The sequence below is a fragment of the Magallana gigas genome, chromosome 9 (assembly GCF_963853765.1).
Source record: "Magallana gigas chromosome 9, xbMagGiga1.1, whole genome shotgun sequence".
NCBI classification, from domain to species: Eukaryota; Metazoa; Mollusca; class Bivalvia; order Ostreida; family Ostreidae; genus Magallana; species Magallana gigas.
Window position 1 is genome coordinate 5,016,074 of NC_088861.1, and position 23,856 is coordinate 5,039,929.

Here is a 23,856-nt window from a genome sequence, read left to right on the forward strand (position 1 = left end):
GCAACTGTGACATTCACTGCCCATGGGGTTGAGGCTCTTTATTTGGGGAGGGAGTGACAAATGTGGCCGTTAAGTATACATGTATGTTTGTGATCGGCTTCGGCCGATCACTACTGTGTCCATATGAGGCATCCGGCAAATGCTTCCACGTGCGCACACATTCCGCTTGCATAAGTAGTTCTTATAAAAACTTGAAGTTTGCTTTAGTATTTATATAACATTTTACTCAGTTTTTTTTCAATTCATTTACTTTAAGAGATGCAAACATACATAAAATACAGTTTGACCTGTTAATTCAAGAATGCCCATTTTGTCTCACGCATAAGAATTTCGATCGAACGATTCATTCAGTAATGCAGGTGACCTCGATGAACTGACCTCAATCATAAGAAGATGCTCCATGAACTGACCTCGATCTATTGATGTTGCATAATAGTAGCTAGGAAGAAGGCTTGATTTATAAACAAGGTTACGTTATAATGCGACTTCAATAGCAAGTTATGATGGCATTCAATGTTTTTCAGTCGCATTGAATTATTTAATACAACTTTTCTTTGTATACGTGATAATTAATGCTCTTTGAAGAGCCCTATTCAGTATTCTGAAGATACATTATAATTTAATACTTACGTTAAAAATATAAATCTAGACAAGGAGTTTACGAACGGTTTTCCCCAAATTTATTTCAAAATTAAATTTGTTTACGGTTTATAATGATGAAATTATGGTGTACAGATTCAAAATATTCTATATTTTGTAAAAAAAATAATAAAAATACACATCTTCGCTAGCCAAGGGTTTTCGGTCCTCTTTGCTGATGAAAAATACAGTACTTTTTAAATTATTTTACACCAAACTGATCATGTTGATTGCTTCTAGCTATCAATATATCATTATTGCCGATCATTCCTTTAAAAGGAAAACTTGTTTTTATCTCACTTTAGTCATTTTGGTAACCTATTGCTGCTTTATCGTAGAAACTCTATGTTAATTTCAAACACATTGTGCGTCTGTAGAGAAAGAAGACATGTCTGTATGTTGTGTGCGTTATAATTAGAACTGAATAGTATATAGAATTTGACTATTAAAGTCCTGCAAGTCTCTTTTTACCAAAACCTTACATTTTTGGCCCCTGAACCTAGGATATAACTTATCTGAGATTTTTTCAATTTGCCCCCCCCCCCTTCCCCGTCCCATGAATATATGCTTTCCAAACATGAAATTCAGATTATGGTTTATATTCTTTAACAAAGCTTAAAATGGAAAAATGAAACTCTCGGACAAATCAATTTAATGGCTATTGTACTCAGGTGAACGTCAATGACTTTAGGCCTCTTGTTTATACACTACTGAGCTCGACATACTCAATATTTGCAATTCATATGTTAATGATTGAAATATAAAATGTTCATTTTGCTCTAACCTTTACTCTTTTTGCGGTTTTTCATTGCTAGGACATGAGAATGTTAAGGGACTCCAACTGATCATCAGTCTTTCGGTAGGAATTGGAGATGTACTGGTCATTGCTGCTTTCCTTGTTATCACTGTAGCAAACAGAAGATTCTATACTAGGCATATCAGAGAAAATGCCCATTACATTGGATCGGTGATAACAGAGAATTGCATAACAACTGATATGTATAAACCAAGTCAAGTACTCGTTATTGCAGCGAAAGTGAACCAACGGTCAGTGGTGTATGTTAGCAATTGCAAGCACGCGTAAATATGAAACTGTACACCTCGAATAAACCATTCGTTAACAAGAGTCATGAAAGACGTGATACCGGTATCATGAACACGCCATTGACTTTAAAGATGTATTCAAAGGAGGTCTTTTTTGGTGCTTTACCGGCTCTTGGGACAAATGTCATGTGTATAATATAAAGATAATAGATAATAGGAATTTTTTGTTATCTTTTTGGATTTTTCTTGATTGAGTGTAGTTTAATATGTATTTTCATATCAAATTTTAACAGATATTTCTTTGATTGTTTTCTAAGTGTTTTACACTGTATACAATGATTGTTGTATTCAATCCATGGAATGAATAAATCCTACTAGAATGTATAACTATAGCTGCAAAATTCTTGTTTTAGTACCAATGCTTATTCTTGCTTTGCAAAGGTGTCATGAAATTGTACATATATAGAATATGGTTTAACGGTTTGTTAGCGCGGTAATGAATAAAACTTTTTATTACCAAAATATAATTGTATTAAGTTTAAACAAAAAAACCATTTTCAAATATATGCTTTCTTTTTTCTACAACTGTATGGTTGCATTTTTTTTAAATTGTAACAACATTTACATTTAACAAATGTAACATAATTGAAATTATTTAGTGTTTGTTTTACTTTTGAAACACGAAATACAAAGTATATTTTGTCAATCATTTTTATTTGCTAAAAGAGCCTAAAGTACATACAAATTCAATAAAAATATCATATAGAAAGCGTGATTTGTTTAATGTATTTTTATTTGATTGGTTTATTCTTGGGGTTCCTTATAAAACATTTTGGCACAAACACAATTTCCAACTAAATGTGAGCCAAGGTAAAATGTAAAATGTGTCACATTTTTTGCAATCAGTTCGGTTGTATGATAGTTAACGATTGGACTTCTGGTACATGTACACTTTGGTAACAAATGCTTGAAATTGCTTTCTTATGCTTTAATGCTTAATGAAATGTAAAAGATTATTGAACTTTGAAATTGTTATTGCAAAAGATCATATTTTTCAATATTTTTGAAACATTGTAAATCATTATAAATATTGTGATTAGTTTTCATTAATAAACACATCATAGAAAGTATTACTGATTACAATTTTGTTAATACTTATTGATATATTCATATTTTTGTTTGGATGTTACTTGAGTGTATTGGTAGGCTATATATTATAAATGCATTGGTAAAACCAAATGATAAACCATCAAATATTAATAATGTTGACTTACAAAATGTCAAACTATTTTTTTCATTTGACATTGAACATATAAAACTTTTTGAAACCATCCAGTTACATGTACTGAATACATTCAAAAACGTGAATAAGAACATTTTTATCTTTTGCGACGTTATCATTTGTACAAATTGTTCTTTAAAATATTCTTATCTTATACAAATTTGAACCCATTGTCCCTGTATATTTATTTTGTCATTTGAAAGTGATTCTTATAAATCGTAAAAAAAATTCGTGCTGAGTAGAATTTTGTTTACCTTGAGGACTGTCAGAAATGTTGTAATGCGCACGATTTATTCATTTACTAGCCTACATACTGAGGTTTTCTGAAATGATCTATGGCTCTCAGAAATATTTATAACAAAAATTAGTCAGGCTTCTATTGTCAATGTGATATTGTTTTCAAAAAATTGTGAATTTGTGTTAAACACTCAACAGATTATCATGGTGAGTTTGTTTTTTTGTACCAGTCACTTTAACCACGTTAATCTATTTATCATAAAACTGTTGGCGTGTAGTTAAGACCGACCAACAATTTAAAATGTCTGAAAATATATACTTTTAAATATATATGTAAGAGCTTCGGCAGAGGTACTTTTTAAAGAAATGCTGTTCGGGTTTGAAAAAAAACAATACAAAAATTTATAACTTTAACGAGTGAAAGTAACTTCTCTAAAATCGTACGCAATTTTATTTCAAATAGATAAATGCATTGCAAATGTAACCTGGTATAACCGTTGGGGTACTTTGCTACACTCAGCTATATTCATATTTTACGACATTTGTTGACCAATAATATTGCATGTTGCCATTTGAGTCAATGCTAGAGCTAATTCATTGTACATTTACCTGGACATTAAATTACATTATCTGAATATTAATAAAAATTCATTTCCTCATTCCAACGATTTGAAACATCTAATAAAAACAAATAGCTCAACAAAATGATTTGTATTAAACTTTTACAAATAGTTTGTACATCTTAGTTTTTATGTTCTAAATTGGTACTTCTGTTATTTCATTTATATCAAAAAAAACTTGCTGTTATCAAAACATTGGGATATGTGTTCAAATAAAAAAAAACTAATGATATGTTTATTATCAAATGTTATAATGGTGAAAAATAATGTAAGCCTTGCTCTTTAACACTCAAAAATGATACTAGATGGACAGGCTTTTGGACTAACAACTAGCATTGTTATAGATAAGTAGATATCTTTGAAACATTTCTAAAGGGTAACAAATGGGTTTACTGTATCTTTGAATAAGGCTATTTATTTCAGACATAGATACTTGTTTAATATTTTTTCTGAATGTAATCTCTTCTAATTTACTCCTTTATTTTCTACAATGATTTATATAATTTTTCCCCACCTCTGTACATTATTTTTGTCGGTCATTGAGCTATTGGTCAATCAGACGGCTGCGCAGTCTCACGGCATTATATATTCTTTTGTTTATACAAGATGGGGCGGGGCTGCACGGAAAATTTCATTTAACACGATGCGTGATAGTTAGAAAAATTCCAAAGAAAATCTATGAAATAAGATTAACTCACAAAAATCAAATTTAGTTTTAACACTGTTGAAATATCAAATTTGAACGTTATTGTTGAACTTATGTTGCATGCATATCTGACAAAAAGTTTCCGTATACTGTAACAATTAAACTTCTATCAACTGACATTCAGTTACAAAACAATTGAAACTAATTAATTAAGTACATCGATTGACGTTATCATACACTGAGTTCAAGCATATCCTATACAAAATACACAATAGCGTAGAATTGAAATTCTTAGCATAACATTGGAATCCTATACCATATCATTGGAATCTCATACCACAGCATACAATCTTATATATTCTCATTCGTTGTATAATACTATAGCATTGCATATAACATGATTTTAACTCGGTTTGAAATGCTTTTATTGAAAAGAATAAATGTTCACATTACATACTGGTGGTAAGCTTTGCCTTCTCATAATTTTACCTCGAAATGTATGAAACATTTCTGTGTATGGAGGCGTTTTTGTTCAAATCATAGCAGGCCGTATCATTCAGTCGTTCATTTCAATATTTCATAGCACAGCATACAAATATCATATCATTGCATTGAAATCTCTGAGCGTATCATTAAATTTGCATACCATAGCAAAGCATAAAAATGAAAAAAAGATACGCTTGAAATAACTGTACTTATAATCATAATGCTAAACCATAACCCTTGTTATTTTTGCGTTAAAATGTAAATTTATCGTACAACTGTTACACAGTGTATTTTTATCCTAATTACATTAGTTGTAAACAGTGCTTGTTTATTAAGCAAACTTACCAGGATTATTTTTTGTTTAAGTATTCCAAACGAGATTTCTCATTCAAGATATCATTCGGGTCCTTCGGGTTTAAGATATGCATCTTATCTTTTACTTAATCTATCTATCTATCTATCTATCTATCTATCTATCTATTTATCTATCTATCTATCTATCCACTTATCTATATTTTTTTTTCAATTATTCACGTTTACAGTCTATGGGAATCGTACATGTATACCTTAATTAACAATTGTGCGACTTCCCTTTAACGTTCTAATAATAAAAATTTCCCTCAAACGCTTTCCTTTCCGTGTTTAAGTGCTTGGCAATGTGTTATGTCAATCGTATACGTGTTCAACCTTTGCTTATTTTGAATATATAGATAGTGAACCATGTTCAATCAACTTACGAGCATATGTCTACTGTTTTATATCAATGCAGAGGTATTCTGCTCGAGGTAAGGTTAATTTTGGTTTAAACTGACGTATTTAACATTTTAGTTTAATGCATGTTAAATACATGATATGATTTTGAAAATGTGTACATGGTATTTTCTGTCTACGTGCAGCCCAGCCAAACAGTGCCCACCGGAAAAATACTATAATTCAAAGATTCACAATTGTACTGGTATGTATATAGATACGTTTGAAATATCAGCTATACCCATGCTTAAATCAGTTCAAACAAATTGATCATTCACTAAATGAGATATACATGTAAATTTACAACTTACTGTACATAATTAATGTGATACAATGAAACAGATATTGATTTTAAAAAAGAGTAGAATGGTAAAAAGTCACATTCAAAGAAATGACAAATTTCTTACTAAATGCATATTTTTGGTTACATTTTCTTTCTGATATACGATTGGTGTTCAATAAATAATTTCACATTCAGTTTCCACAAAAATTGAAATTGCCGAGGTTTATCGGAAACTGTTACAGCTGATTAAAAACAGATACATTATTTTGAACCTCAGAGGAAAATTGATTACAAGATTAGATTGACTAAAATGGCAAATTACCTTCTTATAGAAAAAAACATCAAAATTTAAAGAAAAGTATCATACGCAATTTGTTCTTCAATATTGAAGGTCCTGCTATTCAAGTTGCTAGTTTAAAAGGCAGATCAATCACCGGATATATACACTGTATGTATACAGAAATAATGTGCTAAAGAAAATTAAGAAACATTACAAAAGGAAGAGACCAATATCTGAAATTCGCATCATTCGATTTCTTCATGATAACGCCCCGGCACATAAATTCCAAATTGTGAAATCATTTTTTTGAAAAAGAAAAATTTCATGTTTTGCCCCATCCTCTCTATTCAACCGACATTTCTCCGTGTGATTTTTTTCCTAAATCAAAAAAAAGTACTCGTCGGGGAAAATTTCTTCAAGGAATGCTCTTTCCCTAAAACATTATATGATTGCATTCAATGCTTGGATTAAAAATATGTTTGGTCTTAAAAGAGAGTATTTTAAAGGTAACTATTAAAAATTGACTTTTTACTGTAACAATGATGATATTACCAGATATTTACATCCAGTGTAAAATCGTCCTTATGTTTGCATTGAAAATCTGAGACGTTCAATTTCCTTTGAATAAACTAAGCTAATTTATGCGCCAATAGCACAAATATGAACATCACCCTGCGTTTTAAGTACATTTATTTTTGTAAGATTAAATGAAACGTTGAATTTTATAAAACAAATTTGATATGTTCTGAAAAATAGTCATTTAATCATATTTAATCGTTATTAAAAATATTTTTTTTTAAAAAGTTTCTGACACTTTATTTTAAGTCGTGGAAGCAAACTTAATAAAACAGTAATATTGCTGTCCCATATATGTGTCACATTCCGGATTAAGAGAGCATATTATCGCTCTACATCAATGGTATACACATATATCATACAAATAGCCATCATTATGACTATAAATATCAGCATTGAATGCTAACGCGTAGTATTCTATTTGTCTGCATCGGTTAGTGTGTTATAGGACAGACGACATCCAAAAATAAGCAATTAATGCTTAATTGAACGCTCATCAATAATTGGAAGGTCGTTTACTGTTGAAAATCGACATTCCCAACCATGGTTTATAAGTATGCGAAAAATATCCTGGTTATTTCTTAAATATATCTGAAAGTGTATCAATACCTATAAATACATAACTTAGAATTAAAGTTTTGTTTCCGCTTCACTGTATCTATATATTTATGTTTTTGTAAAGACAATTTGCCATAATTGCATTTAGGTCAACTTGTCAACAATCAATTCTTAATATGCATTATATTAATTCTCATCTTTATCCACTATTAGATATTTTTATGAAATATACAATTCAGATAATTTTTTAAAGAAAGAAAAACCTTGATATACTATAATGTTTTTCGTATATTATCTTATGAATCAAATTCGATTTTTTAAAATTTATAATGAACATAAATTCATTTCAGCGCATTTGCTTTTTCTAGGTTGTCCTTCGGGTTACTATGGATCAAATTGCTCGAATTCTTGTCGTTATCCAAACTATGGTGTAGAGTGTCAGGAAGAATGTCATTGTCCAAAGAAAGCATGCGATCACGTCTGTGGATGTTCAAACAATGAGTTAAATGGTAAATATGGAGTTGAGAAAAAGAGAGAAAAGGGGATATGTTGAGGGTTTTTTTAATGTTGCATTGTTATTTTCAAAAATACCTTAATCATTAAACGTGTTAGAAGGTTTCCTCTATTCAGGTTACAGGGCGGGGCCAGTTTGACCACATAGTGAAAATGTATCTTAGAATATGACATTCACTGCCTGTGGTCATGGTACACAGGGGTGAAACTTCTCTTTTGGACAGGGATGTTGAAAACAAACCAAAGTAAAAAATATTAAAGTGCTGTCATATCCTCTGCATTTTCATTTATATGAAATAAAAACGTTAAGATGTGCAAAGATTGAAGGTAACTACAGATATCTTTAAAGAAATACCACAACTTAAAAGTTTGAGTCATGACGACTAAAGAATGAATTAAAAACTGTGTTTTGATAGGGTATTTCAGTTGTAACATTATTTTTTATTTTAATCTACATGCTCTGAAAAATAATTTTATGATTACTACACGTCACCTAATTCGTGCATTAACATTTTTACTTTTCAAATTTGTAATTTCATTTTGAAAACTTTAGGGCCAATGATTACCTGTTTTGGTTTGAAGAATTTCTACAATACAAGAAATATAAATTGTAAATTTTTCGACAAGACCACCCCATTAGGCTAATAAGCGGGTTAAATATGCAAATGCAGACAAATTTTAACAGAAAAAAATCTCTAGTCTTATATTTCTTAGAGATGAACTGAATGCACATATTAATGCCTTCTACCAGATTGGTAAAATTCACACCCCTGTTTCGGACTTATAGGCCCAAGGGCAATGCCAATCATGATCAATAGAAAATCTACAAAAAAAATATCTGTTTCCCTCTATCCAAAGCAGGGAAAGATGAAAGGAATGCCTAAATCTGATCTGATCTGTTAAATAAGCTTTTCTCTAAAATTGCGAAAAAATATGGCCACTGTGTCAGGGGTTAAGATTAAGGAAGGTTAGTATGGCCGTGTAGAGAAAACTTTAAATCTTAAAGTTACTTCTCTCTATCCACTGCAGGGGATAGTAAACCGTCACTCTAATGTTCATGAAGCTCTCGATCAAAGTGATCTACTTCATGATCTCTTTGCCGGTGACCACGTAGTCAAAATGTATCTTAGATTATGAAATTCACTGCCCGTGGTGCACAGGGTTTGAAGCTTCTTTTTGGGACAGAGATGACAAATAAGGCCAAATCGTGAGTATGTAATTTAATGTGGTTTTGGTCACCATATTTACCTATAGCCGTAATATTTCATTAAATCTGCTTTAATTTAAAAAAGATTGCATGTCATATGTGCATTTAAAATAAAATTGAATATTGTACTAGATAAACTAATATAGGCCTGCGGGTCTCTTTTTACCAAAACTTACAGTTATTGAAACCTGGAGCTAGGAAATAGATAATCCAGAATTCTTCCTACTCTTGCCCCCCCCCCCACCTCCTCCTCCCACTTTGAAAAAAATGTTTTCCAAACAAAAGGTCAAATCTGGATAAGGGTTTGGACCTCAACATTAGCTTAAAATTCCACGATGACAGGTGAATCTAAGGGTTTCAGTATTCGGGTGTCCGTCAAGGCCTGTAGGCAAGTATTAAGTTCCATATACTCAATGTTTGCAAATCATTTGCTAAGGAGTAAGTTATAAAATAATTAATTTTCTTACCTTTATTTTTTTATGATATTGTTTTTTCCATTTCTAGGACATCACAACGATAATGGTCTCCAACTGATCATCGGTCTTTCGGTAGGGATGGGAGCTGTACTGATTATTGCTGCTTTCCTTGTTATCAATAAAGCAAACAGAAGATTCTACACTAGGCATATCAGAGCCAACGCCCATTACATTGGATCGTTGGTGACAGAACATAGCATAACAACTGATATGTATAAACCCCCAGAGTCAAGTAATCATTACGGCATTGAAAATGAAGCTACGGACAGTGGTGTGTACATGTTAGCAGGGACACTTCCATATGAGCATGTAAACCTCCAATGATTCTTTCGACCGTAATGAGCGAATTATAATGGTATCGTTAACTCCATACCGACTTCAAAGATATATTTAAAGGACAGAACCAATGTTAAGTAGTATTCAGATGTAAAAAAGAATAATGATCACCTTAGAATAATGACTGGGGTCATGTTAGCTGTAGAATAATTGGATAATTTTATAAATAACACCCCAGGGGTCATTTTCATTGATGTAAAACTTAAAGAGAAATTCCTCGGTTAAATTCGACAAGATAAGAGAGAACAAATTCAAGTGACATGTTTATTGTAAAGAACTCTGAGACTCATGTTCTTTCTCTTGTGTTCTTTCTCTTGTGCCCTCTCGGCTTTACATTTTGTAGGTCGACAAATCCATCAAAAATTTGATATTAATGCACCACCTTTACTCATGCTAATTTTTACATTTTGGGATTTGGGAAGACATAATATCAAGTAATGATTGTCACCCGATCGTAGAAACTTTTATGGTCAAAATTTAGAATAATTACAGAAAATTTGCAAATTATTTATAAATATATGTTATATGTCAAGAATATTGAATATACAAGAGAGTTTTACAACATTGAAATGTAATCAGCTAATTTTTAAATGCTTTTTTTTAATTATCATTATCTAATTGTAAATAACGCATTATATTTGTATGCACATGTAAAAAATATTCTGTACAAAATAAACGTATACGTCATGTAAAATTAAAGTTTTTGAATAAGCATGCCATTTTAAAACATTATCTTATCAGCATATTGACCAACATGTATATAAAAGGTTTCAAACTGTAATTTATTCGCAAGTTTGTTGAATAAATCGTTTAAATCTAACAAAAACTTTTTCTTCACTGGAACAAACACGATTTAGAAAGAGAAAAATATTTTAAAACTATATTATATAAAGAAAATATCTTACTTTTTTTTTATAACAAAGAACAAGAACAAGAATATTTGTTAACAAAGTAAAGAAAACATAAAAAAAACCGCTCAATTCCCTCTAAAAAAATTAATTAACTTCAGAAACTTCTACGACCGAACAAAAAAGTTTGAACTGTTAAATATCTTTAGGAGAAATAAAAATCAGCCGTGAGGTATGCCGATCCATTAAAGTTAAAAATAGGCGACTTTTTCTATCTTTGTCACTCAACTATAATTTTTATTCTTGACATTCTATGTTAAATCATGGGAAAAGTAATCCCGATACCTATATTCAATTTGACATCATTTTAAAGAGGAGGTCAAGAACGTGTTTAATTTCGTTTTTGGGGAGACCGTAGGCATACTTGATATATCCTATTAGTCGAAAATGGACAAAACTCCGAAATTTGTTCCTCAATTCTTTTATATTTCATTGAAATGACAATATAAAAGAAGTTTTTCATTGTATTTACCAAACATTTAAGCCCCGTTCCACCCTAGTTAACTTGAATATGAATAATAACTGTTACGTTCTGTTAGTTTTAGAATTGTTTGACATATAGCAAGAAATGATACCAAAATACTTAAATTTATAAAGAGGACGTTATTCTATATGAATCATTTTGTATGGCGTAGTGTGTGCTCATTTTTTTAAAATGACACTTTTTTCCGGACAAAAGGGTCATTTTTCCTACGTGAAATAATGACCGACAGCGATAATTTTACGTCGAAATTACCCCTATTAATTATATTGGGTCATTATTCCGCTTTTCACCGGTTCTATGGACAAACTTGACTAGTATATATACTACATGTATATATTTACAGTTCACATATGTTTGCATATATACTGTATGGAAAGCTATATCACACTATAATACAGACAAGGTACTTACATGTACAGGTTAGATTGACGAGTTCATATAACGCGCTTTACGCGGTCTATATGTACACATCGCTGCAGTTGTATTTCAACGTTTAAAAACGTCAAATAAAGTAAAAGATCATATTATTTTATCCGATATCTTTTTCAAGAGCTTTGATCATTGTATTTAATTGAGTATATATATTTTGTAATAGTATAACATATAAATCCTCTTGACGACGGGCTGAGACAGAGAAATATCAGCCCCGAGGGCGATACAGCACTAGCTTCTGGTTGCTGTCTCACCTAGTCCAAAACACGTGTATCAGGGCTAATATATTACTATGTATATATATCATAGTATAACAAGACATGAAACCATTCAAAAACTATTATGTTTAGAAAAACATGCTTTTATTTTTCCGCGCCCGTTCAAAAAATGTAACAAGAAAATAACTATGAATAATTAGAATCAACAATAACGATTGCTTTGCTCGTCATACCGTCAGTTACTATTGTATCTGTTTAATAAAATGTCTTTTCAGAAGGAGTGTGTGGGGTTCAAAGTTTAACATAGAAGTAAATAGGGAGTGTTTAAAAATCTTTGTTCGAGAACTATAATGTTATAATTTGTGAGATTGCTATGCGTGCAACCTTGGATAATGTAGATTCAGTATTTTTTTAAATTGTGACCCCTGGACTAATTCTGGGGACACAGGATGGGTTAAAAGTATAACATAGAAGTATATCTGGAAAATATTCAAAAAAAAAATTCTCGAGAACTACCATTCTTACATTTGTCAGATTACTTCGTAAACATCCTCAAAAAGTGTATATGCTATATTATAAAAGCCATGACCCTCGATCTGATACTGGGGCCCAAGAAAGGGTTCAAAGGCTATGACCACCGGACTAATATTGGGCCCAAAGGGGGTTCAAAGTTTAACATAGAAATATATATGAAAAATGTTTAAAAATCTTCTTATCGAAAGACTACAATGCTACAAATTGTAAGATTACGATGCACGGATCCTTAAATTGTGTATATTCTAAATTGTTAAAGCAAACCATAAACCGGACCAATATTGGGGCCCCAGAAAGGGGTTCAAATTTTAAAATAGAAATAGCATAATTATGCTACGAAATAGAATTTTACACGTGAATTTCTGTTCAAGTGAGCGATGTGGCCCAAGGGCCTCTTGTTAGCATGCGTACAAGTTACAGCACTTTTGTGGCTTGGAGACCCCTTTGCTGTATACTTTGTAATTTGTTTTCTAATCAAATGTTTGTGGATCAACCAGCCACTTTTGTTTATGTTTATAATGTTAAATAATTTTGCGTTATTTTTAATTCAATGACAATAATTTAACTATCACGAGGTGAACGCGTAATGGCGTTTATATTTGTGTTAATAGTGTTTGAAGTGTATTTACAGGAATTTGAACGTCGCAGATTTCCACTGCAAACATAACTGGAAATATACATTGAATGTAAATATAATCATAATGTTAAACCACACCACTTCTTATTTTTGCCTTAAAGTGTACTTTAATTTTATATCTGTTACACAATGTATCCTAATCCAAATACCTTAGTTGTAATCAATGTTTGTATAAATAGCAAACCTACTAGGATTATTCTTGGTATCAGTATTCCAAACGAGATTTCTCATTCAGGATAGCTTTCTGATTCTTTGGGCTAAAGATAGGCATCTTATCTATCTATCTTTCTATCTATCTATCTATCTATCTATCTATCTATCTATCTATCTATCTATCCATCCATCCATCCATCCATCCATCCATCCATCCATCCATCCATCCATCCATCTATCTATCTATCTATCTATCTATCTATCTATCTATCTATCTATCTATCTATCTATCTATCTATCTATCTATCTATCTATCTATCTATCCATCCATCTATCTATTCTAATTTACTAATCTATTTGGATAATATATCATAAATAATAATTTTATTTGAATTAACTTCCTTTCAAAGTGCTTATAATAAACAATTTCCTTTCCGTGTTTTAGTGCTTGGCTATGTGTAATGCACAAACTGTAATATGCGTGTTTAATGTTTTCCTTTTTTTGAGTATATAGATGATTATCTACGATCAATCAAAAATACGGGCATGCATATATTTCAAATGTTATATTTATATGCAGAAATAATTAGATTGTTCAGCTTGAGGTAAGGTTAGTTATTTTGCTTTTTTTAAGTTTACTCTGATTTACTTTTTGACATTAATACATTTTAGTATAATGCTTGTTAAACATCTCGTAAGATATCGAAAATATGTATATAATATATTTTTCTCTTCTAGCATAGCCACACAGTGCAGATACGATAAATACTACAATACGAAGGTACACAACTGTACTGGTACGTATATATAGTTAGGAATTATAATATGTGTATGGTCAAATAAAGTTAAAAGAATTGATTATCATCTTCGTTCAATATACATAAATATAATACGAACTGTACAGAGTCATTGTTCTATATTCTTTGGAATCATCATTATTCATGGGGGACTAGTTTTCGTGGCTTTCGTGGGTAACCCTTGCCCACGAATTTACACCCCAACGAACGTATAGCCAAGCATGCGTTTAATATTTATTTACGAGATAGAACTTGCTACCAACGAAATGAAGTCCCTACGAACCAAAAAAACTTTGGCTACACACGAATAAAAATAGATAACTCCACAGTACTGAAACAGAAATTGAAATTGATTTATAAACGTCGGAAAATTGTAATAGACCGCATATCAGGTGTTATCTTATAAATATCGTTAACTTTTTTTCAATATTATTTAATACGAATGATAGTGTATCAAGACCTGGAAAATCATACATGATATTTAAGATTCTGTTTACGCTTTATAAATTCATATTTATACGTATGCCATGTTTCGACATAGCATTCAATAGACATTTGATATTTCTTGTCATCAATCTCAAATATCAGTTTTAAATATGCAGTATAGTAATTCTCATCTTTATTTAATTTTTTTAAACAATTAAACCAATGCAAATGAATATATTTACAAAAAGAAAATATCCTGATAAAGGTTCAAATTCATGATTTTTCCCTTTGAAATTACCTGACACGATTTGCTATGTACTAGTGCTTAAAATTGTATGGAAATCAATGGCATTTTTTAAAAAACATTCATTATCTTGTTATTGACATGAATCAATTTCATCTTATTGTTTTGGTAGATTGTCTTCCGGGATACTATGGACTTAACTGCAGGGAATCTTGCCGATATCCAAACTACGGTGTCAAGTGTCAAAAAGGATGCAATTGCTCAAAGATAGCATGCAATCACATTATTGGATGTTTAGACAATGCTTTAGATGGTAAAATGAGAGAAAGAGAGAGAGAGAGAGAGAGAGAGAGAGAGAGAGAGAGAGAGATGTGTTGTTAAATGTATATGTATTTTATATACCAAATCTAAGGGTCTAAGAGCACCGTGAATTATTTCGGTTCTAATCAAACTCATTCTTTTTAAAATGGATTTAAAAGCACTTTGATTTACATTGTTTTCTGTATTTTAAGATTGTTAAAACAAAGAATATGAAAACTACAATCATTTAAGATACCAAATACTACAGATACCGAGAAAAAAATCCCAAACCTTAGAAAGTCGTGAAGAATAAAACAATACAAAAGTCAATGTGTATAAAGGATTTTTCAAATAAAATATCTAAAAGAATAAGGATGACGATATAAATTCATATGAAAATCGATATAGTCTAAGCACTTATTCAATAACTACATTTTTCTCTACCCCTCTTGAATTCCCCGTAATCTATATTTCCAATTTATATATCAAGGATTTAAATGTCTAATTTTTATTTGCGTTTATCCTTTTAATTTTTATATATTTAGAACATGACAACAATAATGGTCACCTACTGATCATCGGTCTTTCGGTAGGGATTGGAGTTGCACTGATAATTGTCGCTTTCTTTATTATAACTGCAAGAAACAGAAGATTCTATACTAGGCAAATCAGAGAAAATGCCCATTACATTGGATCGGTGGTGACTGAACATAGCATGACAACTAATATGTATAACCCCTCGGAGCCATGTTCTCGTCATTGCAGTGAAAGTGAAGCTACGGACAGTGGTGTATACATGTTAGCAGGGACACTTCGATATGAACACATAAATCTCGAATAAATAATCCGTTACGACTGTTATCAAGAACTTTTGACCATAATCTTGAACAAGATATTGTGCTGAAAAAGTACTGAATTATGTTAGTAACTGTATACAACGTCATTTAAGATCATTTGAAGCTTTCTGCTATCCATAATTGACATATGTCAGGAAGTGAAATTTTATATGTGTTTACAGATCAACCTATATTCATATAGCTCTACAACTGATCTTCACTCTTAAATGCATTTGTTATATACAATCCTTTGAATTAATAAATATCAATGAAATGATATCAGCACAATCCGATATATTATGTCAGATGTAAATTCATGATTAAGTATTTACATTGTATTATAGATTTGCAATATTTTAAAATACATATAAGATATACAATTTAACTTTTTAGTGATCTGATTTGTAATAAATATATAAACTTTTATTACAAACAAAAGTGAATAAAAGTATAACATTAAAATACAGTCTAAGCATGGAGGAAGTTTTTTTTACAAATGAAAATTGCAATATAAGTAGGTAACTGACCACTTGAAATAACTTTACGTTTACAAATATAAAATTTCCTCTTTCCGCGACTTAATGGTTGCATAGTTCAAAAACTATAACATCAATTAGTGTTACGAGTTACAAACATTTTCATTTTGTGTTATGGAAATTCCTTTTTGTATGTATATTAATTATATTTGTATTGTATATTAAAGTCACGAATATCATGTGTATAGTAATTATTTCTTTTTATATGTTTAAAATTCTTAAATGAAATTAAATTCAATGCAGCCACTAAATACATGTGCATTTATCAATATAGATAGACTCAACTTATTTTTATTTGAATGGTTATTGTTCGAGGAACTTAAAGAACTTTAAAATGAAGTTCAACGTACTTTTCAAATGATTTTCCTCTTTCCGTGTTGCTGTTGTATAATAATAATTTAGAATGAAAGATAACTCTTATTTCTATTCAACATCATAAGATACATACTGAAACATTATGAAAATTTCCGGTATATGACAAATTTTGGATAAATAAATTCTGTGTTCCCTTTATAACACAAATACAGGATTTGACTACATTCGCCAGTTAGAGTTTTAATATATTATTTCAGGTTCTACAAAAAAAAAATGAATACACAACTTATAAATGTATGTCTAAGTGAGATAGGCGAGTAAATACACAATTCACAACATGACAACTGTCATGTTGTGAATTTTGTATTTACTGCCACCCGGTAAATTCAAAATTCACAAAATGACAGACGTGTTAAAACTACAAAATAAAAAACTTGTTTTAGGAAGGCAACGTTTTCCTCATTTTGAATCATTTTAAAGATTGTAAAAATGAAAAAAAAAAAAGCATTTATTTAATCTGGGTTTTTTTGCACAATATCAATCACCCTGCTTGTCGAGGTACAAAAATATTTTCTATGAAAATAATATTTGATTCGTCAACCATATCTCTTTAGGTATTATTATGTATCCATAATTTCCGTATGAAGGGGCTATACCTTATGTAGTTTACTTGACGTATGACCATCACCTCCATCTTTCGATACATAATACAATGTATATAAACAAAACAAGACATTGTATATGTTGCTCTTTGCCACCAGCGTGACTTTAATTGTTACATAACATTGTAACACATTGCGTAAAATTATATAAAATTATATTACAAAATACTACAATGGAAATTTAATTGAATTATGTCACAATTCTTCATTTGATCTTAATATGATGTAACTATGATTAATTTCCGAATAGTGATTAATAATACTATACAAATATGAATTTTATTAATTGGCTGTATTGAGAAACTGAAATCGAAAATTGGTTACGTAATATCGTCAAACAAATTCCTTGTTTTCTGAAAACGCCAAGGACTTGATTAAACGTATTAATCAAGTTCAGACCCCAAGGAAAAACAAAAGGAGGAAGAAATACTGGTAGGAAAGAGCAACCTCATGGCTAATGGGATAAACATATACCCTTGCTATTTCAATATTAGAACTACAAATTGATTACCTAAACATACTGTGAAATAAACATATATTTAATGCAACAAAACAATAACGTACAAAATTATAACTGGAGGGATAAACATATGCCCTTCCGTAGCCCAACAATAATGTCAACAGAGATAAACATATGCTCTGGTTACAGTGTAAACAAAGTAAACACAGTGTTGACTAGACTGGGAAATTGCATCTAATTACACGAAAAAACCGGTCTGATGTACGATTTAAAGGCATCCAATTTTCAACGTCCCAGGAGTCTAATTTTACCGTCGCTCATTCCGCAGTCTGCGCAGTGAGAAGCCATGCCAATTCGAAATGAATGGCTAGTAATTTTCCCCATCTGGATATTAGCGAAAGATAAACAATTCTTCAATATCACCGAAAATTTGATCCTCGTCACAGGTGTGCATGGTACGTAGCAAAATAAAGGACCATATATATACACTCCCCTTTTATTAATATAATTCTATCTTAAAGCATTGCACTGGGCAATAATCTGAGTCCTTAGCCCCATGTATTGTAAGAAAGAAAGGTTTTCCCAGGCTATGCTTATATGAAACAAATTTAATCAATATTGTGTCATTTACGATAGAAATTTGGTTAAAATGTAGCAGATTTTTATTTGGCACGGTTAAGCTGGACGTCTGGACGTAATTTCGCCGATTCTCAAAAAACCATAAAAGGCTAACAAAAACATTGCTTGAAATAGCATATTTTCATATAAATTGGATATAGTTTATTGTACAGAATCAAGGAGTTTGTGCAAAATAGCCCTAGTTATATGAATTTTATTAATTGTCAGGTGCCATGATAAACACTGTTGAAAATAATTGCTGTGTTTGTTAGACCATGTGCTTTATTCAACTCGATCACTAAAGGTAACTTTACAGGATGAAGAGCTCCCTTAGGGGGAGATAAGTAAAACATAAACAAGAGTTACTTCTCTTGTCATTGCATATTAAGTAAACTAACATTAATTATACTTTTCTCTTTTTTTGAGCATAATGTACAGGTAAACAAAACTAAAAATGACAAAAGTTCAGAATTAATTAGAATGTGTCTGGTTTAAGAATAACAGTAATTCTTTCCATTTAAAACACAAAGTCTGGCAACATCCGTCCTGTCTGAAGAATCTTCAAAACACATAAACCATTTGCTCCTGCTTTTGTTAGGCAATTTGCGAGCTGTTTTTGTCCAGAACACCACTGAATTTTCCTCACATCTCCTTGAGTAACTGCTTCAGTCAATGCAGCGATATCTATACGAAGTCTCCTGTCCTCCACCAGTTTTGTCGAATGCACAGATTCTATCACACTCTTATTATCTACAAATGCATAAATTTCAATGGATTTGCTGGGGACTCCTAAAATCTCCTCTAACATGTGTCGATAGTAAAAACTTGCCTCCAGTCCTTCTTGTAGACTAAGCGCCTCTGCTGCTAGCGTGGAGCGGACAACTCTTCTTATCTTTTTAGCCTGCCAGAAAAGGGGACAGCATTTCCCTTGTCTATCCATAATCCAGATAATGACTCCTTGAGTACTTCCCACTCCATCATTCAGGTTTCCTAGAGATGCATCGGTAAATGTCATTATCTTCACTGAAGTGAGATCTAAAGCTGGAAATCTCAGAATACTTTTGAAGTCTTTAAGCCTATTTATGGTTTTTGTTGCTCTGATTAAGTCTGCCATGGTTCCACTTCTCAGTTTAGTGCTCATGTCTATCATTTCAAATGCAAGGTCTGGTCTTGACCCCTGCACTGCCCAATTGATCTGCCCTATGATCTGTCTGTATGCAGTCTGTTCTTCAGTACTTAGCTGACTGTCCTTCTGATATGCTCTCAGGGGATCAATCTCTATACTTTGTAACTTCTCCATGTAACTAGTGTGATCCAGTTCTATCCCTTCCTGAGTTTGCTTAACGTAGAAACCAATATATGGAAATTGGCATTCAGCAACTTTTCCTGCTGAAAACCTCTCTCGAAACCTGCAAATCTGCCCCTCAAAGATTTCGTCCCCAGCATGGAGAAAATCATCAACATGAGAGCAGATGATTCCATGAAGCCTTCCATCCTTTCTATAGCAGAAGAGAGCCGGGTCTACGCTACACTGTTCAAAGCCGAGTTTATCAAGTTCTTCTTTAACACTTAAGTAAAACTGTCTGGCACCATCTTTCAGTCCATAAAGACAGTGTTTTAACTTCCATATCATTTCTACAGGAGTGATACTTTCCTTTGGAGGTTGAAGATAAACATCTCTATCAAGTTTTTTTCCTTTTAAAAAAGCTGACTTAATGTCTGTGGTTTTGACATCCCAGAATTTACTTGCTGTTATTGTCAAAAATATCTTAGACCCCCTTTTCCAACTGTCGGACTGTCTTTTGGAATATCAAATTCCTCCTCAAATCCACGTGCTACAAGTCTTGCTCTTACTTGTTCTTCTTTTGAAGTGATAACCCATCTTGTAGATAGTCTATTTTGTCCTTCATCCAGAACTTCAGTGTATGTGTCAAAGTTTTTGAGCTTCTCTAGTTCATTTTGTTTAGCTAGGGATATATTGTCACAGCTTGTACTTTCACATGTTGTAGAATTAACACATTCATCGCTGATTCTTTCCCAAGGGAGCCTACTTAGGTCTATGCTCTTTTGTTCTTCACTCTCAACATCTTTTACATTATACCAATTTCTATTATTACCAGAAGCTTTGCCTGCTCTGCCAAGAATTGTTGCCTTTATCCAATTTTCATCCTCCGATCCCATCTTATACTGAATGTTGTCATTTGTTTTAGTGCAAAATTGCGTTGAGGAGGTAAAGGTAACTTCTGTTCCTCTTTGTTCTCTGACAGGTATTCAGAAACTGTACACTTTTTAAGTTGCTTTTCACTTGCTTTTCCTTGGTGTGGTGTTCTTTCTTTATTTGTGCCTGTAGTTTCAGTGTCTGATATCTTCTCTTCTACTTGAGTACAGCCTGCGGTTGCTTTTTGTAATCTGTTAGGGGACACTCGAACAAAAACTCCCCCATGGCGAACAAAAACAACTTTTCCATCCTGAAACACAACTCTACCAGGTCCAAGCCATCTGTCTCTACCCTCACGCTTGTAGTACACCAAATCTCCATTTTCATAACATTGTTCAGCTGCCCTCACTTTGTTCAGTAATGCCCGTCTGATTCTCTCATCAGCTTCTGCCTCTATGTATGCTTGTCTGGTGCTGTGCAGTAAATTCAGATGTTTAGCAAAAGTCTCACTCACTGTACGGCCTTCTAAAGCTGGTAACTTGTCTGTCATAATGTTGGGTAGATTGGGGTTCCATCCAAACACAAGCTGGTGGCTACTAAAGCCGTTCCACATCTGTAATACATGCCTTGCCATGTTAGCCCAGCACAACAAGCTCTGCTCATTTACATCTTTGTAGTCCTGTTCCAATTTTGTTAGCATCATATCTGTTACGGAGTGCACTCGTTCACACAAGCCGTTCTGAAATGGGCTTTCACCTGCGGATGTGCACACTTTGACGTTCAAAATTGATGCCACTTCTCGCATTTCGTCAGAGTTAAATTCTCCTCCATTATCTGTCATAATTGCACCCATAACACCAAATATCCCTATCCAGTGAGACATGATTTTATCAATGACATCAATTGTCTTTTTCCTCTGTATAAAAATGGAAATTGTGTATCTGGACCACATGTCAATCAAATGTAAGATCCACTTTCCTCTCCAGTACTTCAGATCCATGGCCACCTTCTCATTAAAGTAAGTCGCCATTGGAAATGACACAACAGGCCGTGAAGGGGTTCTTGCATAGGTCTTGCACACATCACATCTCTCTTCTATTTTTTCAAGATCCTCGTCAAAGTTGTCTCGCCAAGCACCCGCATTCTGTAAGAGGGATACTAGTCGTTTCTTTGGTGGGTGCGCAAACTGTCGGTACAGTTTAAACAGGGTTGAGTATCTCTTTTTTGGGTCTACATCATCAACCCTGACTGAGCAAACTTCCTCAACAGGTATCATTTCTGCTTTATCTATGGGAATACAATAATGTCCAGAAGAGGTCACATTAAGGTTCATTGTTTTCCCTAAAATCTCCGCTGTGTCATCCTCTAAGTTCAACTTCACACCAGCAGTTTTCATAGCCGTTCTTGACAACAGCAACGGAATGTCTGAATCTACAACATCAGTTATTATGGTCACATCCTTCCCTGCTATACGAGCTGGAATTGCAAATTCTCCTTCAGATTTCAGACGAGTCCCCCCTCCAAACTTAAACATTTTTCTGCCTTCAGTTTTCTTAACTCTATTTTTGTCCAAATCATTGAGTGAATCGATGTATGTGTTGATCCATGCACTACCACACACAGTACTACTGCAGGCACTGTCTAGGACTGCACAATTTCTAGCTTCCATCCCCAGGTGTCTTATTTCCTTTGGTTGGTAACCTGTAAACAGTACGAATTCTTCTTCTTCAGTTGAACATGCATTTACTTTTGCCATATTTTCCCAACTATGAGGACATGCTGCCATCAGATGTCTACATGACCCACAAGACTTGCATGTCAACACATTTCCATCTGGTCCTGATGGATTCATACTCTTTTTAACTGCTGAACTGCCTGCTCGTGATTGTCCCCCATGCTGACCTCGATAAAAGCCTCTACTTTGGCCACTTTGAAATCCTCTGCCCCGCATCTGCTCACTTCTTCCCCCTCCTCGATAAAATTTGTTGTTCCTCATTCTAGCATATCCAGCTGCCATCAGCGCTTCTTCGTTCTCTGCAAGGAATGCTGGTTCAAGTTTAATGGACATTGGTGTAGTAGAAGAATGTCCTTCACAAGTTTCACCTTTGAATTTTTTAAGGGATTTCTTAGCTTCCTCATACAGAGTTTCTTTATTTTCAAAATTCATTCCTGTCAAAACAATCATTCTTTCTTCTTTGCTAATTTGTGACCTTTTGAGTAATTTGAATGCTAAAATCTCTGGAGGTAATTTCAAATTTTTCTTCTCAATTTTTCTGTATTTAGCATCAAAAATGGAAATGTATTCATTGACAGATTGTCCATCAGACCTCTTAAAATCTTCAAAGTCTTCAAATTTCTCTAAGCTATCTGCTAAATCATCTTTGGCCAAATGTTTGTCCAAAAATTCTATCAATGTTTTCAAACCTGTCTCTTTTTTGAGATCCTCCAAATTCAGCTGATCAAACACTTTTTCTCTTATCTGGGACTCATCATTTTCAGGAAGAGACAATGCTATAGCAACACCTTGTTTCTTTTTATCTAACTCAGTGACCTCTTTCCATGCTAAAAGTTCTTGCTTGAAGAGTTCATAACTTTTGATTTTAGGATTGTACAAAGGGGGGTTGATTTTTGTTGACATTTTCTCAGTCCACTAGCTAACACCACTGATTTTTACATTTATCAAACTCTGAATAACAAGTAATTAATTGTCACACCTCGCTTACACTGTTTCTAACACTAGGAATCACCAATTTTCTTTCAACCACGCTCTGCTACCATTGTTAGACCATGTGCTTTATTCAACTCGATCACTAAAGGTAACTTTACAGGATGAAGAGCTCCCTTATGGGGAGATAAGTAAAACATAAACAAGAGTTACTTCTCTTGTCATTGCATATTAAGTAAACTAACAGTGTTGGTATTAGCAAATGGTATTTGAATACACCTTTAAAAGGTGATAATAATGGATTTTGTTTTCTTTTTTGCTAAATTAATTGAACAAATATGTCTTTAATCATACAGCATAAGTGCAACGTAATTATTACAAGATAAGATAGAATGGTGTTGTATGAATGAACACAAATCAATTGCAGTCTTGATAAAAGAACAAAAAAACGGCCTCGTTAAGAGGACCAAATACGGTCTCGTTAAGAGAACCAAAAACAATGCCTCGTTTAGAGGACCAGAATGCGGTCTTATCAAGAGA

General features: G+C 32.5%; 1 protein-coding gene and 1 long non-coding RNA gene across 3 annotated transcripts; both read left to right on the top strand.

Annotated features, from left to right (window-relative positions):
* Positions 1 to 5,612: 5,612 nt before the first annotated feature.
* On the top strand, positions 5,613 to 10,420 carry LOC105334222 (uncharacterized). Its single transcript, XM_066072283.1, has 4 exons — positions 5,613 to 5,739; positions 5,851 to 5,909; positions 7,770 to 7,910; positions 9,626 to 10,420. Exons 1-4 carry the CDS (start codon positions 5,675 to 5,677, stop codon positions 9,919 to 9,921), a joined length of 561 nt encoding a protein of 186 aa, XP_065928355.1. The 5' UTR covers positions 5,613 to 5,674; the 3' UTR covers positions 9,922 to 10,420.
* A 3,345-nt stretch (positions 10,421 to 13,765) lies between these two features.
* On the top strand, positions 13,766 to 16,646 carry LOC105330535 (uncharacterized). Of its 2 annotated transcripts, none has more exons than XR_010709776.1 (4): positions 13,766 to 13,909; positions 14,038 to 14,096; positions 14,939 to 15,079; positions 15,612 to 16,646. It is a non-coding gene; the product is annotated as an uncharacterized lncRNA (long non-coding RNA). The 2 variants fall into 2 exon arrangements; XR_010709775.1 differs by having other exon boundaries at positions 13,766 to 13,904; positions 15,612 to 16,644.
* The last annotated feature ends 7,210 nt before the right edge of the window (positions 16,647 to 23,856 follow it).

Excerpts from the sequence above, each read along its gene's own strand:
- LOC105334222 (XM_066072283.1), top strand. The coding sequence starts at position 5,675 with ATGTTCAATCAACTTACGAGCATATGTCTACTGTTTTATATCAATGCA. Across the intron at positions 5,740-5,850 it reads GCAGAGGTATTCTGCTCGAG|CCCAGCCAAACAGTGCCCAC; the intron begins GTAAGGTTAATT and ends GTCTACGTGCAG. Across the intron at positions 5,910-7,769 it reads AAAGATTCACAATTGTACTG|GTTGTCCTTCGGGTTACTAT; the intron begins GTATGTATATAG and ends TGCTTTTTCTAG.